This window comes from Salvelinus sp. IW2-2015, linkage group LG8 (genome assembly GCF_002910315.2).
Source record: "Salvelinus sp. IW2-2015 linkage group LG8, ASM291031v2, whole genome shotgun sequence".
Classification (NCBI taxonomy): Eukaryota; Metazoa; Chordata; class Actinopteri; order Salmoniformes; family Salmonidae; genus Salvelinus; species Salvelinus sp. IW2-2015.
The window spans coordinates 21,539,026-21,560,599 of record NC_036848.1 but is presented as its reverse complement, the minus strand read 5'-3'; the positions used below and the strand labels follow the sequence as shown (position 1 = coordinate 21,560,599).

Genomic DNA, 21,574 nt, shown 5'->3' with positions numbered 1-21,574 from the left:
GAGGACTGGTTTATATGCCATGCATTTAAATAATTGAATAAGTAAGCAGCCACTGCTGGTTTAAATAACCTTTCAACTGCTCTCAGTTTCATATTAATATATCCAGTGGCACTCTGATTACTCCTGTCTCTATTAGACTGATGTGAGATAGAAAACAAGCTTGATTCATATTCTTATGCATTCACTCTTTTGAATCCAAAGTGCCCCATTTGATTACAGCCAACAACTGATATTTAACTATCTATATATATATATATATATATTTGTTTTTACATAACAGCAATGCTTTCAGCTCGGGGATGAGAGCATAAATCGATGAACAGTGGGTGAAATACATAACGAAAGAGAAATTGTGATGTTGTGTTGGGCTTTATTTGACTATGCAAATATTTCCTGTTGATACATTGGTAAGTTGCTTCAGGTAGTTACCATAGGTACCAAAAGTATTACATTACGGATGACACTAAGGGCTAGACACAAAGCTATGAGCCATCATCTATCCAGGTGTTTTAATGTCAACGTCTGTCCACAAACTTCCACTGCACAGATTGAGTAACGACATGTTGGTTTTAAGTCATTCCTCACAGAAAATGCTACGGTCTCTCTTAAACCTTGAAACATATGGCAATGGTGACACAGTACATATACAGTACAAACTGGTATTAAATGCAGAATACTGTATGTAGTAGCTATTCTAAGCTTAACGTTTTTGTCTTGTCTACAAAAGCACTGCAATCATTAATTCTGAATATCAGACGTTGACACAATTGACCTCAAACTATGCCACATTTCAAGAAGTCCTCAAACTATGCCACATCTCAGAGGTCCTCAAAACTATGCCACATCTCAGAAGTCACTCATGGCTGAGAATTCAATCAGTGAAATCCTAATTTCTTCGCTCTTCATGCTTTGCCAGGTTAAATTATACAAATTTGATGTGACCGATCATTTCAGGCCTCATTTACGAGTCTGCTATTTGTGTAATTGTTCATTGTAAATAAGAATTTGCTCTTAACTGACTTGCCTAGTTAAATAAAGGTTAAGTAAAATACATAAAATAATTGTTAATTGTAAAAGAGGCTTCTGTAAATGGGGTGTTAATTTGACACGGACTCTGGCGGCATTCCAAACACAATGTGAATAATTTAGTTAATTCAGTTCAAAGGTTAAGGCTTGGGATAGTGTGTGTGTTCAATGTGTGTGTGCATGCGTATGTGTGTGTGTCTTCAGATCTGAGTGGAAGAAGGGGCAGGTGGGTACACTCTATCTTCAGACACTTGACCCCCTTCTTTATGTTGACGCAATTAGATAGTGTCGATTCCTCCAGTACATCAAACCTGAACATCAACTACAGAGCAAGGGAAAGATGGTTTGATTTCTAGCCGGGACATGAAACATTTAAGAGATGGTGTGAGAATCATCAAAGACTGTGTGGATTCACAGCCCCCTCTAATATTACCATCTCCCCGAATCAAACCATCCGCCATGGGGTGGTTCAGAAAAACAGGGAATACTTTGGAATACCATGTTCTTTTATAACATTTTCTCTGAACCAACTGTGTCTAATGTATTATGAATGCATTCAATTGCCAATTCTTATAAATTGTCTTAAAGGATGGATACACTTTTATGAATGCTTATAGCAAGTGTTGTAAAGTACTGTGAAGTGATAGAGGTCAATGGAAATACATMTCTAGTACATTATCATACACAGATGGCTTTAAGAACGTTTTTGAATTCAACATACGAGGTTGAATCATCACAAACATTTTGATAATTCTTTATAGTTTACACTTTTAGTTCAGTAAGAGTTCAGAAAGCATGGCCAAAGTTGCAAAGAACAAGACATACTTGATGATGATACATTAGGCAGCAGTGCTGGGGAAGCTACTCTGAAATCATAGTTGACCAAACTACCAATTACTTCACACTAGAAGAAGTTAAGCTAAACAAAAGCTACCCTTAATAAAAATATTCTTAAAAATGATATAGTTTTCAAGCTACCTCGGGAAAAATGATCATATCTAAATCTGAAATGTCATAGACTACAAATTGCAAAAACGGTTTCAAGTGAGAATTAGGCAGGTCTGAAGCTGAAAAATTAAATAAATGATTGCCTATTTCTCCATTATTTTCTTCTCTTTTTGCCCCAAAAAGTAGTGTAGTTTCAGTAGTTAGTTATACCGTTACATGGCAAAAAGTAATTAACWACAGATAACACTACCAAGATTTGAATTGTGTTCAACTTCCACCAAGCTACTGCAAAATACAGTCGTTCACTACTCCCCAACACTGTCATATTTTGTCAAGCTTCATGACAGCTGATCTAGAATGATGGATGAGTGAAAGTCAGCCTGAAGGTGAGATACTGTAGATCCGACGTGTCATATTTCAAACCATATATAAAACATAACAAGAGAGTCTTTGCAGCATGAAAAGGGGTTTCCTCGGGATAATACTATTTACTTCCAGAAATAAGAGATCTATASACAATCTAGGACAAGGTAAGACTTAAAGAGTAACTTTACTGAAAAAAAAAAATGTTAATCGAAAACCAGATGTTTTAGGCTTAGTTATAGTGAAACACGTCAATGCTGGTCTTCATTGTGATAGTTTGTTGCAAAAGTGATATATTGTGGTCTTTTAGTAGTAAATCTAGCTCTTATTGGCCCTAGCGGTTCGACTGTACCATTGAAATCATGTAGAGGCCTCTTGTGAAAGGATCGACGCAGGAGATGAGAAGCAGGTACAGGGAGTGAAGGTTTAATAACTGACGGACATGGAACAGGAACACGTATCAACAATTAATGCGGACACAGGGAACACCACCGAGGAACAGACAGATATACAGGGGCAATCAACCCACGTGAAGGAGACCAGGTGAGTCTAATGAGCGCTGTAGTAATGGTGACAGGTGCGTGTAAAGACGGGTAGCCTGGCGCCCTCGAGCGCCATGGAGGGGGAGCGGTAGCAGGCGTGACATCTTGAGAAGGCGCCTCTACGTCAGGGATCATCTCGATTTATCCGCAGGCCGATCTTTTCTTGAACGGATGGTCAGGGGGCCTTGAACATAATAACAAATCATTTGTCATTAGAATTAGAAATKATTTGTAGAATGCAAATGGACCGCAAGAAGCCCAAACAGATATAATGACTAAAACATAATAATTTCACGTCATCTCAAGGGAGGGGTTCAGTATGAAATACACTCTCTTCTAGATGTGCTGGGTGGTACCACCTCAAGGCTAACTATAAAAGCYGGTGACAGCGCACCTTATTTGGCAATGGTCTTGGTAAGTGGAATGTGCCATTATATTTTGCATGATGCTTCCTTGACTGGACTACTGACYTTACACAACATTCCAAATTCAATGTTTTTGCTTACCGTTTCATACAAARATATGTGCTTTTACGAATACGAAGAAAATGAACATGTGGATTCCCATTTATATCGGTAGCTACATCCATCACGACAAGAAATAAATGACAATGGTGGTCAGGTCAACTTGTAGTATTTTATTCCCCCAACGCTATCATTAATTGGTGGCTTAGTCTGTTATGGCAGTTGGTTTACAGTTCAATGGTTGTGAGTTTAAATCCCACGCAGATATGAAAAATTAATTATATATTTACAATATTCATCCCATGCCCACACACTTCTAATTCTGAAAGTGAAAGCATACCTGCTGTGAGAGGGATCACTCTGATAGTAGTTCTAGGTGTTTATACAGTACCCAAGACCAATCTGTGAGTTACTTTGACAATGGGAATATAGCTACTGCGTAAATACTGCAATGCGGGTTGGACTGAATTGAGCCCCTAATCTTCATTTTCAAGGTGATGACTGCACTTTTCTTCCCAACACAATAAATGTGAGTTCACATTTCAAAGATGTATTTTGCGTCCCATGGGGGATTTGAACTTCCACTGCAAGTGGCAATAMATGTCAGGAACTCATCACCTTACCACTCTGAGGTAACTGTCCAGAGCTGAATTCACTTGTGATGCATATCGTTTTATTATCAGAGCATGCRYGTGGACTTCTGGTAAGTTTGCTTTAGTAAGAAAAGGTTGGGATCAGGTACAGCTATGTTTACCCACCCCAAAATGAATATGAATAAGCAATTCCCCCAACCCACAACTTCTCACCTGAATGCATTTTATTTTTTAAGGGATTGGACAAAGAATGAAATTGYGCTTGAGAGTTAAGCTTTTAATGTGAAATTGAGTTTAGGTTAGAAACATCATTTTCGAAGTTTGTCGTCATTGTTATGTCTGCAGAGATGATCAAATCTGGGKTGTTTTTTAGGATGGCACCTGTTCTCCACTAAACCATGTATTGCACACACAATTTACACCTCAGTGGGTCTTCTCCAGTGTAATTGAATGCACATTAACCTACAGTGTCATACAAAGAAATGCATTCAGGTCTTACGATGACTGACATTGGAAAACAATACTGGAGAGGTTGTGGTATTTRTCTATTTCAATCATCTTATTACTGAGGAATCAATGTCTTCTTTGACGTGCTATATTTAGACAGAGAACTGATTGGGTTGCATTGCATGCTCTATGCTGTAACGTTAGAAATCCCAGATCCTTGAGTGMTTCCCGGTTTCGGCAACCCCCAAAAAAAGGAGACGGCGGGGGGAAAAAGTACAAGAAAAAAGAAACCCCAGACCCAGAAAAATCAAGGCCTAGACTTAGCTTTATCTGTAAGTTATATACTGGCCCACTTAAAAGGCAAGGTCTAAATGCATTTTTCTGTTGCAGGTCATCAAGCAGGAAGGTCTGTCCAAGGATGTCTCTGAGTGCACCCTGTTTGACCTTCTCAAATACAACGACATCAATGACGACGAGCACCTGACAAAGGACGAGRTCTACACAGCTTTCGGTGAGTGACAGGACCAACTGAGTCCTGAGTGGAATGTCCACTCTTTTTATTTTCTACACATTATCATTTACTTTTCCCTGCTTGCATTTTCTTTGGCAAGGACATTCAAAGAACCATACATTCCACAGGTTGTGTTGACTTGGCCAATAGACATTACATGCTTTCAAGCACATTTTGCTAAAAGCCTTATAACAAATCTCTGCCTTTATGCGACAGCAAAGTGGATAAAACTTTTAACCATGTTTACTCGACACTATTCTATACAGTCCTATACAATAGTTACCATGGGTTGATTGCAGGTAGGCAATTCTTTCTTCATTTTTATCTCGAGCAAAACAATTCCCAGTTGAGATACAGCAGTAGCCCCCAGCTTTCTCTGTCTATGTTTGCCCACCATCCCCCCAATAGGATGTTAATAATAACTCAACCAAGTGACCATCATTATGCCGGTAGYTCTAAACAGAACATGTAAGGCCTTTCTATGGTCCTAATTATTTATTAGCATAAGGTTCTGAAAACGGATCAACTTATTATCCTTATGGGAGCCATAAAAGTAAATGGAGTCTAATTTAGTTTCAATTAGAGTTGACATTGATGATATCTCTGTGAATGGCAAGACACTTGTACTCATCAGTAGAACTCTCCATCTGGGAGATTTAAACCTCATCATAGACTACTTAACGGCACCAGAGGAGATGGCTGCCATTTACGGGCTCCTAACCAACTGTGCTATTTTATTAGTTTGTTCGCATTGTTTGAACTCATTTTGTTGCTGCTACCGTCTCTTGTGACCAAAAAGAGCTTCTGGACATCAGAACAGCGATTACTCAGCTCGAACTGGACAAAGATTGTTTCTTTAATGAGTCCGACGTGAAGGATATAGTGTTTGTCGAGACAAGGCCCAAAGCCCTGTCATCTGCGTGAAAAAAAGGCGGAGAAAAAGGGAGAGGAGGGCTGGGTGACTTGAAAGAATTCACAGACGAGCAGGTAAACCACCGCTATCCTTCGTATTATTGGCCAATGTGCAATCATTGGAAAACAAACAGGAAGATCTACGATTAAGATTATCCTGCCAAAGGGACATTAAAAACTGTAATATCTTATGTTTCACGGAGACTTGCCTAAACGACGACACGGATAATATAGAGTTGGCTGGCATCTCCGTGCATCGGCAGGACAGAGCAGCTACGTCTGCTAAGACAAGGGGCGGGGGTGAGTGTCTATTTGTCAATAACTGCTGGTGCGCAATGTCTAATATTAAAGTCTCGAGGTATTGCTCACCTGAGGTAGACTACCTCATGATAAGCTGTAGACCACACTGTCTAAAAAAGAGTTRCCAGCTATATTATTCGTAGCCATTTATTTCCCACCACAAACCGATGCTGGCATTAAGATCACACTCAACGAGCTGTATATGGCCATAAGCATCCAGAAGCAGCGCTCTGAGTGGCCGGGGACTTTAATGCAGGCAAACTTCAATCCGTTTTACCTCATTTCTARCAGCATGTCACATGTGCAACCMAAGAAAGAAAAACTCTYCACCACCTTTACTCCACATCACAGAGATGCATACAAATCTCTCCCTCACCCTCCATTTGGCAAATCTGACTATAATTATATTCTCCTGATTCCTGCTTACACGCAAAAACTAAAGCAGGAAATACCAGTGACTCGCTCAATACGGAAGTGGTCAGTTGATGCGGATGCTACGCTACAGGACTGTTTTGCTAMCACAGACTGGAATATGTTCCGGGATTCATCCAATGGCATTGAGGAGTATAACACCTCAGTCACTGGCTTCATCAATAAGTGCATCGACGACATTGTCCCCACAGTGACGGTACGTACATATKCAACCAGAAGCCATGGATTCCTGGCAGCATCTGCACCGAGCTAAAGGCTAGAGCTGCCGGGTTTCAAGGAGCGGGACACTAATCCGGAAGAAATCCCGCTATGCCCTCAGAAACCAACCATCAAACAGGCAAAGCGTCAATACAGGACTAAGATTGAATCCTACTACACCGGCTCTGACGCGCATCATATGTGGCAGGGATTGCAAACTATTACAGACTACAAAGGGAAACCCAGCCGTGAGCTGCCCAGTGACGCGAGCCTACCAGACGAGCTAAATGCCTTTTATGCTCGGTTCAAGGCAAGCAACCCTGAACTATGCATGAGAGCACCAGCTGTTCTGGACGACTGTGTGATTACGCTCTCCGTAGCTGATGTGAGTAATACCTTTAAACAGGTCAACATTCACAAAGTCGCGAGGCCAGATGGGTTAACAGGATGTGTACTCAAAGCATGCAAAGACCAACTGGCAAGTGTCTTCACTGACATTTTCAACCTCTCCCTGACTGTACAAATTTGTTTACATCTCTTTTAGTGAGCATTTTTACTTTGCTAAAATAGTCCATCCACCTGACAGGTGTGGCATATCAAGAAGCTCTTTAAACAGCTCATTTCAGGTGCACATTGAAAGGTGCACATTGTGCTGTGCACAATAAAAGGTRGCTTTAAAATGTGCAGGTTTGTCACACAACACAATGCCACAGAAGTCTCAAGTTTTGAGGGAGCGTGCAATTGGCATGCTGACTTCAGGAATGTTCCCCAGAGCTGAGCCTGGCTCCCAAGCGGGTGGGCCCATGGCTGCGCCCCTGACCAGTCATGTGAAATCCGTAGATTAGGGCCTAATGAATTTATTTCAATTGACTGATTTCCTTATATGAACTGTAACTCAGTAAGATCGTTAAAATTGTTGCATGTTGCATTTATATTTTTGTTCAGTATAGTCCTTTACTTTGCTATTTCGCTGAATTTTAAAACGACTTGTGTGGTTGCCAGATACACACTGAACAACTATATCTATATTCTTGAAAAATTGGGCCCAACATGGCAACCCGGTAGTGAGAGATGGGTAAATGCAGTAGTTTATAAAGTCAGTCAATGTCGCTGTATAAAACTAGACACAGAGCAAATAGTGAAAGAGCTAAAACCAAACCCGCAATCTCTAGTACAACATAATGATGTAAATTAATCTTCGCCAAACTAAGAAACACTAACACATATTGTGCTACCTTTTCTTGCCTAATTCCCTTTCTCAAATCATCCCAGTCTGACATTTCCAACTGGCTCAATATCCTCTGACATTTCACTGGGGTTGACACATCACGGCAAGAAAAATAATGCATAATGAATTTCCCAGTAAAATTGTTCACTCATCAGCACTTTGTATGCGAAGCATTTCTAGGTGAGACAAGAAAATTTACAAGAGTAAATGGCAAACTGGCATAGTATTTTTCTTGTCTTGTTCCTCTCCTAGTCAGGCTTAAGCGGGGGAGTAGCCCTTCAGGCAAATCAAATCAAGAAAGGATACGGGTAAAATCTGTGGAGAGCTCAACATCCTTGAAGAGCTGTGATYCACTAGCTCCAACTACTCACTTTTTTAACTTTCCCCCCAAGCTTCTTCAGGCTGAAACGGAAAAGGAAATGTCTTTCCTCGTTGGTTAAACATTTATCTTTACCTGTCTCCTTTCCTCTTCTTTTCAATTGTTTTGTCTTGCTTTCTCCCCCTCTGTGCCAGCTGGAGCATACGATTATTTTACTTAGTAAATACTCATGGCAAATAGTGCTGAGCGATTTGTTATTTTTGAGGTTGGTTTCGGTTAGATTATTACAATATATACCAATTAATAAAAGTCATGATAGTAGTGACTGCCCGTTGCTGCTTATCACTTACTAGCCAACATTTATTCACATTACTTTACTTTAATAAAATATATCAGTTGTTGTGTATATTATATTTGTTTTATTTGATGACTTTATTATTTCATTCCAAGTCATCATCTCATCTCTATAGAGCTGCTMCCTATGCTGTTTGACAAAATCAATATTTTGTACTTCAAAGTAAATCAAGCATACTTTTATGAATACAAACTYTCAATCYCTTAGATCATGTATTTTCAGGTAGAGATCCRTCACGAAGCAACAGCTGCTCTCTGTATCYCCTCACGATCGAACACTAATCTCTCTTCGGTAGCAGTCGTAAAATAAACATTGTGGTCATTGTAGTTAATTACCACGTTTTGTGATGTAAACTATACTAAACAAAAATATTAACGCAACATGCAACAATTTCAATGATTTTACTGAGTTACAGATCATATAAGGAAATCAGTCAATTYAAATAAATTCATTAGGCCCTAATCTATGGATTTCACATGATTGGGCAGGGGCGCAGCCWTGAGTGGGCCTGGGCCTGGCTCCCCACCCACTGGGGAGKTAGGCCCAGCCAATCAGAATACATTTTCCCCCACAAAAGGGCTTTATTACAGACAGAAATACTCCTCAGTTTCATCAGCTGTCCAGGTGGCTGGTCTCAGATGACCCCACAGGTGAAGAAAGCCAGATGTGGAGTTGTGAGGGTTAGGCTTTGGGGATGACCAGTGAAATATACCTCCTGGAGCGCGTGCTACGGGTGGGTGTTGCTATGGTGACCAGTGAGCTGAGATAAGGAAGGGCTTTACCTAGCAAAGACTTGTAGAGGACCTGGAGCCAGTGGGTTTGGCGACGAATGTGAAGCGAGGGCCAGCCAACGAGAGCATACAGGTCACAGTGGTGGGTAGTATATGGGCTGCTTTAGTGACAAAATGGATGGCCCTGTGATAGACTACATACATTTTGCTGAGTTGTGTGTTGGAGGCTATTTTGTAAATGACATCGCCGAAGTCAAGGATCGGTAGGATAGTCAGTTTTACGAGGGCATGTTTAGCAGCATAAGTGAAGGAGGCTTTGTTGCGAAATAGGAAGCCAATTCTAGATTTAATTTTGGATTGGAGATGCTTAATGTGAGTCTGGAAGGAGAGTTTCAGTCTAACAAGACACCTACAGTGCCTTGCAAAAGTATTCATCCCCCTTGGCGTTTTTCCTATTCTGTTGCATTCAACCTGTCATTTTAATTGATTATTATTTGGATTTCATGTAATATACATAAAGTAGTGAAATTAAAAATAACGGAAAAGTGGTGCGTGCATATGTATTCACCCCCTTTGCTATAAAGCCCCTAAATAAGATCTGGTGCAACCAATTACCTTCAGAAGTCACATAATTAGTTAAGTCCTCGAAAGCCAAGTTAACAAACAGATCACAGAACATTTTGAATACCACCATACCTTCTCCGCTATGCAATCTGGTTTCCGAGCTGGTCATGGGGTGCATGCAAGGTCCTAAACTATATCATAACCGCCATCGTATAAAGACAGTACTGTGCAGCTGTCTTCATCGACCTGGCCAAGGCTTTGACTCTGTCAATCACAACATTCTTATGGCAGACTCAACAGCCTTGGTTTCTCAAATGACTGCCTCGCCTGGTTCACAACTACTTCCTCAGACAGAGTTCAGTGTGTCAAATCGGAGGGCCTGTTGTCCGGATCTCTGGCAGTCTCTATGAGGGTGCCACAGGATTCAATTCTCGGGCCGACTCTTTTCTCCTTATACAACAATGATGTCGCCCTTGCAGCTTGTGATTCTCTGATCCACCTCTACGCAGACGACACCATTCTGTATACTTCTGGCCCTTCTTTGGACACTGTGTTAACAAACCTCCAGACGAGCTTCAATGCCATACAACACTCCTTCCGTGACCTCCAACTGCTCTTAAATGCAAGTAAAACTAAATGCGTGCTCTTCAACCGATCGCTGTCTGTACCCCCCCCGCCGGACTAGCATCACTACTCTGGACGGTTCTGACTTAGAATATGTGGACAACTACAAATACCTACAGTGCCTTGCGAAAGTATTCACCCCCTTGCTATTTTTACTATTTTGATTTCTAACAACCTGGAATTAAAATGGAGTTTTGGGGGGTTTGTATCTTTTGATTTACACAACATGCCTACCACTTTGAAGATSKAYAATATGTTTTATTGTGAAACAGACAAGAAATAAGACAAAAACATTGAAAACTTGAGCGTGCATAACTWTTCACCCCCCCCAAAGTCAATACTTTGTWGAGCCACATTTTGCAGRAATTACAGCTGCAAGTCTCTTGGGGWATGTCTCTGTGAGCTTGGCACATCTAGCCACTGGGATTTTTGCCCAGTCTTTAGAAAAAACTGCTCCAGCTCCTTCAAGTCGGATGGCTTCCGCTGGTGTACAGAAATCTTTAATTCATTTCACAGATTCTCAATTGGATTGAGGTCTGGACTTTGACTAGGCCAGTCCAAGACATTGAAATGTTTTCCCTTAAACCACTCGAGTGTTGCTTTAGCAGTAGGCTTAGGGTCGTTGTCCTGCTGGAAGGTGAACCTCTGTCCCTTTCTCAAATCTCTGGAAGACTGAAACAGGTTCCCCTCAAGAATTTTCTTGTATTTAGCGCCATCCATCATTCCTTCAATTCTGACCAGTTTCCCCGTCCCTGCCGATGAAAAACATCCCCACAGCATGATGCTGCCACCACCATGCTTCACTGTGGGGATGGTGCTCTCGGGGAGATGAGAGGTGTTGGGTTTGCGCCAGACATAGCGTTTTCCTTGATGGCCAAAAATATCAATTTTAGACTCATCTGACCAGAGTACCTTCTTCCATATGTTTGGGGAATCTCCCACACGCATTTTGGCGAACACCAAATGTGTTTGCTTATTTCTTTAAGCAATGGCTTTTTCTGGCCACTCTTCCGTAAAGCTCAGCACTGTGGAGTGTATGGCTTTAAGTGGTCCTATGGACAGATATTCCAATCTCCGCTGTGGAGCTTTACACCTCCTTCAGGGATATCTTTGGTTATCTTTGTTGCCTCTCTGATTAATGCCCTCCTTGCCTGGTCCGTGAGCTTTGGTGCGCGGCCCTCTCTTGGCAGGTTTGTTGTGGAGCCATATTCTTTCAAWTTTTTTAWAATTGACTTAATGGTGCTCTGTGGGATGTTCAAATTGTTTTTATTTCATAACCCAACCCTGATCTGTACGTCTCCACAACTTTGTCCTTGACCTGTTTGGAGAGCTCGTTGGTCTTCATGGTGCCGCTTGCTTAGTGGTTCCACATTCTTAGTCTGTGTTACAGACTCTGGGGCCTTTCAGAACAGGTATACACCCCCAWWGAGACTGCCAGAGGTATATATACTGAGGTATATACAGTTGAAGTCGGAGGTTTACATACACTTATGTTGGAGTCATTKAAATGTGTTTTTCAACCACTCCACAAATCCCTTGCTAACAAACAATAGTTTTGGCAAGTCGGTTAGGACATTTACCTTGTGCATGACAKAACTAATATTTCCAACAACTGTTTACAGGCAGATTATTTCACTTATAATTCATTGTATCACAATTCGGGTCAGAAGTTTACATACAGTTGACTGTGCCTTTAAAKAGCTTGGAAAATTCCAGAAAATAATGTAATGMRTTTAGAAGCTTCTGATAGGCTAATTGATATCATTTGAGTCAATTGAAGTTGTACCTGTGGATGTATTTCAAGGCCTACCTTCAAACTCAGTGCCTCTTTGCTTGACATCATGGGAAAATCAAAAGTAATCCCGCCAAGACTCAATTTCTTTCTTTTTTTACTGCCACAAGTCTGGTTCATGCCTTGGGGCAAAATTTCCAACACGCCTGAAGGTACCACGTTCATCCTGTACAAACACTAGTACGCAAGCATAAACACCATGGGACACGCAGGCCGTCATACCGCTCAGGGAAGGAGACGCGTTCTGTCCTCCTAGAGATGAGGCGTTACTTTGGTGCGAAATTGCAAATCAACCATACCAGACCACAGAAAAGGACCTTGTGAAGTATGCTGGAAGAAAACAGGTAACAAAATAATCTCTATCCACAGTAAAACGAGTCTTGAAAGGTCGCTCAGCAAGGAAGAAGCAAACTAACTGCTGCCAAACCGCCATAAAAAAGCCAGACTACGGTTTGCAACTGCACAATGAAGGAAACAAATATCATCCTTTTTTTGGGGAAATGTCTCTGGTCCTGATGAAATAAAATAGAACTGTTTGGGCCATAATGACCATCGTTATGTTTGGAGGAAAAAGGGGATGCTCGCAAGAACGAAGACACCATGCCCCCACGCTATCTCTCTCAAGAAAAAAAAATAAAAAAATAAAAAAAAAAAAAAAAAAAAAAAAAAAAAATAAAAAAAAAAAAAAAAAAAAAAAACAAAAAAAAAAGCACCCACAAATGAATGATGAGAGTCTTGGTTGGGATGGTGTTCTTCGGCTTGCGAGCATCCCCCTTTTTCCTCCAAACATAACGATGGTCATTATGCCAAACAGTTTCTATTTTTATTTCATCAGACCAGAGGACATTTCCCCAAAAAGTATGATATTTGTCCCATGTGCAGTTGCAAACCGAGTCTGGCTTTTTTATGGCGGTTTTGGAGCAGTTGCTTCTTCTTCTGCTGAGCGACCTTTCAGACTCGTTTTACTGTGGATTAGAGATTATTTTGTACCTGTTTTCTCCAGCATCTTCACAAGGTCCTTTTCTGTTGTTCTGGTATTGATTTGCAATTTTCGCACCAAAGTACGTCATCTCTAGGAGACAGAACGCGTCTCCTTCCTGAGCGGTATGACGGCTGCGTGGTCCCATGGTGTTTATGCTTGCGTACTATTGTTTGTACAGATGAACGTGGTACCTTCAGGCGTTTGGAAATTGCTCCCAAGGATGAACCAGACTTGTGGAGGTAAAAAAAAGATGGTCTTGGCTGATTACTTTTGATTTTCCCATGATGTCAAGCAAAGAGGCACTGAGTTTGAAGTAGGCCTTGAAATACATCCACAGGTACAACTTCAATTGACTCAAATGATATCAATTAGCCTATCAGAAGCTTCTAAACCATTACATTATTTTCTGGAATTTTCCAAGCTGTTTTAAAGGCACAGTCAACTGTATGTAAACTTCTGACCCGAATTGTGATACAATGAATTATAAGTGAAATAATCTGCCTGTAAACAGTTGTTGGAAATATTTAGTTTGTCATGCACAAGGTAAATGTCCTAACCGACTTGCCAAAACTATTGTTTGTTAGCAAGGGATTTGTGGAGTGGTTGAAAAACACATTTAATGACTCCAACATAAGTGTATGTAAACCTCCGACTTCAACTGTATATACCTCAGTATATATACCTCTGGCAGTCTCATTGGGGGTGTATACCTGTTCTGAAAGGCCCCAGAGTCTGTAACACAGACTAAGAATGTGGAACCACTAAGCAAGCGGCACCATGAAGACCAACGAGCTCTCCAAACAGGTCAAGGACAAAGTTGTGGAGACGTACAGATCAGGGTTGGGTTATGAAATAAAAACAATTTGAACATCCCACAGAGCACCATTAAGTCAATTTATAAAAAATTGAAAGAATATGGCTCCACAACAAACCTGCCAAGAGAGGGCCGCGCACCAAAGCTCACGGACCAGGCAAGGAGGGCATTAATCAGAGAGGCAACAAAGATAACCAAAGATATCCCTGAAGGAGGTGTAAAGCTCCACAGCGGAGATTGGAATATCTGTCCATAGGACCACTTAAAGCCATACACTCCACAGTGCTGAGCTTTACGGAAGAGTGGCCAGAAAAAGCCATTGCTTAAAGAAATAAGCAAACACATTTGGTGTTCGCCAAAATGCGTGTGGGAGATTCCCCAAACATATGGAAGAAGGTACTCTGGTCAGATGAGTCTAAAATTGATATTTTGGCCATCAAGGAAAACGCTATGTCTGGCGAAACCCAACACCTCTCATCTCCCCGAGAGCACCATCCCACAGTGAAGCATGGTGGTGGCAGCATCATGCTGTGGGGATGTTTTTCATCGGCAGGGACGGGGAAACTGGTCAGAATTGAAGGATGGCGCTAAATACAAGAAAATTCTTGAGGGGAACCTGTTTCAGTTTTCAGAGATTTGAGAAAGGGACAGAGGTTCACCTTCCAGCAGGACAAGACCCTAAGCTACTGCTAAAGCAACACTCGGGTGGTTTAAGGGAAAACATTTCAATGTCTTGGACTGGCCTAGTCAAAGTCCAGACCTCAATCCAATTGAGAATCTGTGAAATGAATTAAGATTTCTGTACACCAGCGAGCCATCCGACTTGAAGGAGTGGAGCAGTTTTTTCTAAAGACTGGGCAAAAATCCCAGTGGCTAGATGTGCCAAGCTCACAGAGACATCCCAAGAGACTTGCAGCTGTAATTCTGTGCAAAATGTGGCTCACAAAGTATTGACTTTGGGGGGGGTGAAAAGTTATGCACGCTCAAGTTTTCAATGTTTTTGTCTTATTTCTTGTCTGTTTCACAATAAAACATATTCTTGATCTTCAAAGTGGTAGGCATGTTGTGTAAATCAAAAGATACAAACCCCCAAAACTCCATTTTAATTCCAGGTTGTTAGAAATCAAAATAGTAAAAATAGCAAGGGGGTGAATACTTTCGCAAGGCACTGTAGGTATTTGTAGTTGTCCACATATTCTAAGTCAGAACCGTCCAGAGTAGTGATGCTAGTCCGGCGGGGGGGTACAGACAGCGATCGGTTGAAGAGCACGCATTTAGTTTTACTTGCATTTAAGAGCAGTTGGAGGTCACGGAAGGAGTGTTGTATGGCATTGAAGCTCGTCTGGAGGTTTGTTAACACAGTGTCCAAAGAAGGCCAGAAGTATACAGAATGGTGTCGTCTGCGTAAAGGTGGATCAGAGAATCACCAGCAGCAAGAGTGACATCATTGATATATACAGAGAAAAGAGTCGGTCCGGAATTGAACCCGTGGCACCCTCATAGAGACTGCCAGAGATCCGGACACAGGCCCTCCGATTTGACACACTGAATCTGTCTGAGAAGTAGTTGTTGAACCAGGCGAGGCAGTCATTTGAGAAACCAAGGCTGTTGAGTCTGCCATAAGAATGTTGTGATTGACAGAGTCAAAGCCTTGGCCAGGTCGATGAAGACAGCTGCACAGTACTGTCTTTTATCGATGGCGGTTATGATATAGTTTGGACCTTGCATGCACCCCATGACCAGCTCGGAAACCAGATTGCATAGCGGAGAAGGTATGGTGGTATTAAAAATGTTCTGTGATCTGTTTGTTAATTGGCTTTCGAGGACTTAACTAATTATTATGTGACTTCTGAAGGTAATTGGTTGCACCAGATCTTATTTAGGGGCTTTATAGCAAAGGGGGTGAATACATATGCACGCACCACTTTTCCGTTATTTTTTTATTTCACTACTTTATGTATTACATGAAATCCAAATAATAATCAATTAAAATGACAGGTTGTAATGCAACAGAATAGGAAAAAACGCCAAGGGGATGAATACTTTTGCAAGGCACTGTAGGTGTCTTGTTAGACTGTAAACTCTCCTTCCAGACTCACATTAGCATCTCCAATCCAAAATTAAATCTAGAATTGGCTTCCTATTTCGCAACAAAGCCTCCTTCACTTATGCTGCTAAAACATGCCCTCGTAAAACTGACTATCCTACCGATCCTTGACTTCGGCGATGTCATTTACAAAATAGCCTCCAACACACAACTCAGCAAAATTTGATGTAGTCTATCACAGGGCCATCCATTTTTGTCACTAAAGCCCCATATACTACCCACCACTGTGACCTGTATGCTCTCGTTGGCTGGCCCTCGCTTCACATTCGTCGCCAAACCCACTGGCTCCAGGTCCTCTACAAGTCTTGCTAGGTAAAGCCCACTTCCTTAATGTCAGCGTCACTGGTACGGGATCATCTGAGACCAGCCACCTGGACAGCTGATGAAACTGAGGAGTATTTCTGTTCTGTAAATAAGCCCTTTTGTGGGGGAAAATGTATTCTGATTGGCTGGGCCTATCTCCCAGTGGGTGGGGAGCCAGGCCCAGGCCCACTCAGGCTGCGCCCTGCCCAATCATGTGAAATCCATAGATTAGGGCCTAATGAATTTATTTTCAATTGACTGATTTCCTATATGATCTGTAACTCAGTAAAATCATTGAAATTGTTGCATGTTGCGTTAATATTTTTGTTTAGTATAGTTTAACATCACAAAACGTGGTAATTAAACTACAATGACCACAATGTTTATTTTACGACTGCTACCGAAGAGAGATTAGTGTTCGATCGTGAGGGATACAGAGAGCAGCTGTTGCTTCGTGAGGATCTCTACCTGAAAATACATGATCTAAGGATTGACAGTTTGTATTCATAAAAGTATGCTTGATTTACTTTGAAGTACAAATATTGATTTTGTCAAACAGCATAGGAGCAGCTCTATAGAGATGAGATGATGACTTGGAATGAAATAATAAAGTCATCAAATAAACAAATATATATATAACAACAACTGATATATTTTATTAAAGTAAAGTAATGTGAATAATGTTGGCTAGTAAGTGATAAGCAGCAAGGGCAGTCACTACTATCATGACTTTTATTAATTGGTATATTTTGTAATAATCTAACCGAAACCAACCTCAAAAATAACAAATCGCTCAGCACTATTTGCCATGAGTTTTACTAAGTAAAATAATCGTATGCTCCAGCTGGCACAGCAAGACAAAACAATTGAAAAGAAGAGGAAAGGAGACAGGTAAAGTAAATGTTTACCCACGAGGAAAGACATCCTTTTTTTTCCGTTTCAGCCTGAAGAAGCTTGGGGGGAAAGTTAAAAAAGTGAGTAGTTGGAGCTAGTGATCACAGCTCTTCAAGGATGTTGAGCTCTCCACAGATTTTACCCGTATCCTTTCTTGATTTGATTTGCCTGAAGGGCTACTCCCCCGCTTAAGCCTGACTAGGAGAGGAACAAGACAGAAAAATACTATGCCAGTTTGCCATTTACTCTTGTAAATTTTCTTGTCTCACCTAGAAATGCTTCGCATACAAAAGTGCTGATGAGTGAACAATTTTACTGGGAAATTCATTATGCATTATTTTTCTTGCCGTGATGTGTCAACCCCAGTGAAATGTCGAGGATATTGAGCCAGTTGGAAATGTCAGACTGGGATGATTTGAGAAGGGAATTAGGCAAGAAAAGGTAGCACAATATGTGTTAGTGTTTCTTAGTTTGGCGAAGATTAATTTACATCATTATGTTGTACTAGAGATTGCGGGTTTGGTTTTAGCTCTTTCACTATTTGCTCTGTGTCTAGTTTTATACAGCGACATTGACTGACTTTATAAACTACTGCATTTACCATCTCTCACTACCGGGTTGCCATGTTGGGCCCATTTTTTCAAGAATATAGATATAGTTGTTCAGTGTGTATCTTGGCAACCACACAAGTCGTTTTAAATTCAGCGAAATAGCAAAGTAAAGGACTATACTGAACAAAAAATATAAATGCAACATGCAACAATTTTACGATCTTTACTGAGTTACAGTTCATATAAGGAATCAGTCATTGAAATAAATTCATTAGGCCCTAATCTACGGATTTACAATGACTGGTCAGGGGCGCAGCCATGGGCCCACCCGCTTGGGAGCCAGGCTCAGCTCTGGGGAACATTCCTGAAGTCAGCATGCCAATTGCACGCTCCCTCAAAACTTGAGACTTCTGTGGCATTGTGTTGTGTGACAAACCTGCACATTTTTAAAGCACCTTTTATTGTGCACAGCACAATGTGCACCTTTCAATGTGCACTTGAAATGAGCTGTTTAAAGAGCTTCTTGATATGCCACACCTGTCAGGTGGATGGACTATTTTAGCAAAGTAAAAATGCTCACTAAAAAGAGATGTAAACATTTTGTACAGTCAGGAGAGGTTGAAAATGTCAGTGAAGACACTTGCCAGTTGGTCTTTGCATGCTTTTGAGTACACTCCTGTTAACCCATCTGGCTCTGCGACTTTGTGAATGTTGACCTGTTTAAAGGTATTACTCACATCAGCTACGGAGAGCGTAATCACACAGTCGTCCAGAACAGCTGGTGCTCTCATGCATAGTTCAGGGTTGCTTGCCTTGAACCGAGCATAAAAGGCATTTAGCTCGTCTGGTAGGCTCGCGTCACTGGGCAGCTCACGGCTGGGTTTCCCTTTGTAGTCTGTAATAGTTTGCAATCCCTGCCACATATGATGGCGTCGAGCCGGTTAGTAGGATTCAATCTTAGTCCTGTATTGACGCTTTGCCTGTTTGATGGTTGGTCTGAGGGCATAGCGGATTTCTTCCTGGAATTAGTGTCCCGCTCCTTGAAACCGCGGCAGCTTCTAGCCTTTAGCTCGGTGGCAGATGCTGCCAGGAATCCATGGCTTCTGGTTGTTATGTACGTACCGTCACTGTGGGTGGGAAATTGTCGTCGATGCACTTATTGATTGAAGCCAGTGACTGAGGTGTTATATCCCTCAATGCCATGGATGAATCCGGAACATATTCCAGTCTGTGCTAGCAAAACAGTCCTGTAGCGTAGCATCCGCATCAACTGACCACTTCCGTATTGAGCGAGTCACTGGTATTTCCTGCTTTAGTTTTTTGCGTGTAAGCCGAGAATCAGGAGAATATAATTATAGTCAGATTTGCCAAATGGAGGGTGAGGGGAGATTTGTATGCATCTCTGTGATGTGGAGTAAAGGTGGGTGAGAGTTTTTTTTCTTGGTTGCACATGTGACATGCTGTAGAAATGAAGGTAAAACGGATTGAAGTTTGCCTGCATTTAAAGTCCCCGGCCACTCAGAGCGCTGCTTTCTGGATGCTTATTGGCCATATATCAGCTCGTTGAGTGTGATCTTAATGCCAGCATCGGTTTGTGGTGGGAAATTTAAATGGCTACGAATAATATAGCTGGGAAACTCTTTTTTAGACCAGTGTGGTCTACAGCTTATCATGAGGTAGTCTACCTCAGGTGAAGCAATACTCGAGACTTTAATATTAGACATTGCGCCACACAGCAGTTATTGACAAATAGACCACTCACCCCCGCCCCTTGTCTTAGCAGACGTAGCTGCTCTGTCCTGCGATTGCACGGAGATGCCAGCCAACTCTATATTATCCGTGTCGTCGTTTAGGCAAGTCTCCGTGAAACATAAGATATTACAGTTTTTAATGTCCTTTGGCAGGATAATCTTAATCGTAGATCTTCCTGTTTTGTTTTCCAATGATTGCCACATTGGGCCATAATACGAAGGATAGCGGTGGTTTACCTGCTCGTCTGTGAATTCTTACAAGTCCACCCAGCCTCCTCTCCCTTTTTCTCCGCCTTTTTTTCACGCAGATGACGGGGATTTGGGCCTTGTCTCGACAAACACTATATCTCTCACGTCCGGACTCATTAACTCTTGAGAATACAGGGGTGCCTATTTTTCCCATTAGCATAATTTGCTCTACCAGATTAAACTGCCTCCTTATTCAATTATTGCTCTTCTATTGCATATAAATAATACGCATTGGAAAGAAAACAATCTCTAGTTTCTAAAACGTTTCAATTTTTGTCTCTGAGTGATTACACTAAGTCATTTTGACAGCACTTTCCTGACCAAGAATGTAGAATGCAAGAAGTCTGAATGCTCGCTTAACGCTCTGCCTATATATGGTCATGAACCCCTAATGACGCAGAAACACACTTCATTCGCCTTCCTCTGGGTGTCATAGAGGAACGTAGAGGAGAAATTCTTTGGTTTATCTGGTACTGACTGTGAACCTAAGAACCTATTTCTTTTGGGCGTGAAACCGACAACCTTGTTCCGGTTTTCTGCTTCGCAGAGTTGAGCTGCCGATTGTGTACTGTTTTTGTGGCGTTATGGATGAAAACTATCTCCCGTGTCCCGATTTTGTTTGATACAATGTGACCATAATCATCGTAATGTATGTTTTTTTCAATATAGTTTAATCAGATTATTTGAATTTTTTTCGGCCAGTTTTTTGTGGTGTTCCGTTGTCTGATTTTATTTTACGTTTGAGAGATCCCGTGCCACTCGACCCAAGTACCTGTGCTAGAATGGAGTGGGAAAGGAAAATTCTGAACGGAACCACGACTCATCTTGACAACAGGACACTTTGATAACATTTCTGAAATGAAAGGATCAGCCATAGTAAGACCAATTTCGAATGTTATATCATATCTGTTGTGCATGTGAACTGGCCGTGGGCGCCTAGCGAATCTGCCTGTATAGCTAATGCTAATTTAGAAGGCTACATTTTGTTTTCGTTATAAAAATATTTAATGAAATCTGAAATATTGTTTGGATTCACAGATGTTGGGCTTTCAATATCTGTACGCTGTGTATTTTTCCTGAATGTTTTAAAGATGAGTAATTCGTTATATGAACCGTTGGTCTCTGTAATTGTTCTGGTGGGTCAGCACTCATTCAGATTGAGCTTTGCACATGTAGAACTGTGATTTATACCTGAAAAATTCACAGTTTTTCCAAAAAAACAAACTATGCTATATACATAAATGATGTTTATCAGATCTGTCATCTTTAATGAAGTTGTTTTCTTGTTAGTGGCTATAATATTTTTTTTATTTAGTCGAATTAGTGATATGCTACTGACGCAGGAAAAGAACTGTTGGGAGTAAAAAAAATCGTGGTCCTTTTGCTAACGTGGTTAGCTAATAGATTTACTATTGTGTCTTCCGCTGTAAAACATTTTAAAAAATCTGAAATGGTGCTTTATTCACAAGAACTTGTATCTTTCATCTGGTGTCTTGGACTTGTTGATTTTAATGATATTTAGATGCTTACAAGTTCCTTGGTTGACGCTATGCTAGCTATGCTACTCAGTGGGG

General features: G+C 41.2%; 1 protein-coding gene across 2 annotated transcripts in view; it reads left to right on the top strand.

The window, feature by feature from the left end:
- The window catches only part of LOC111967588 (follistatin-related protein 5), a 194,006-nt gene that overhangs the window by 106,246 nt on the left and 66,186 nt on the right, over window positions 1-21,574 (top strand). For both annotated transcript variants that reach the window (XM_023992722.2, XM_023992721.2), the window contains exon 6: window positions 4,774-4,894. In XM_023992722.2, coding sequence (XP_023848490.1) covers window positions 4,774-4,894 — 121 coding nt within the window. The remainder of the gene's footprint in view (window positions 1-4,773; window positions 4,895-21,574) is intronic.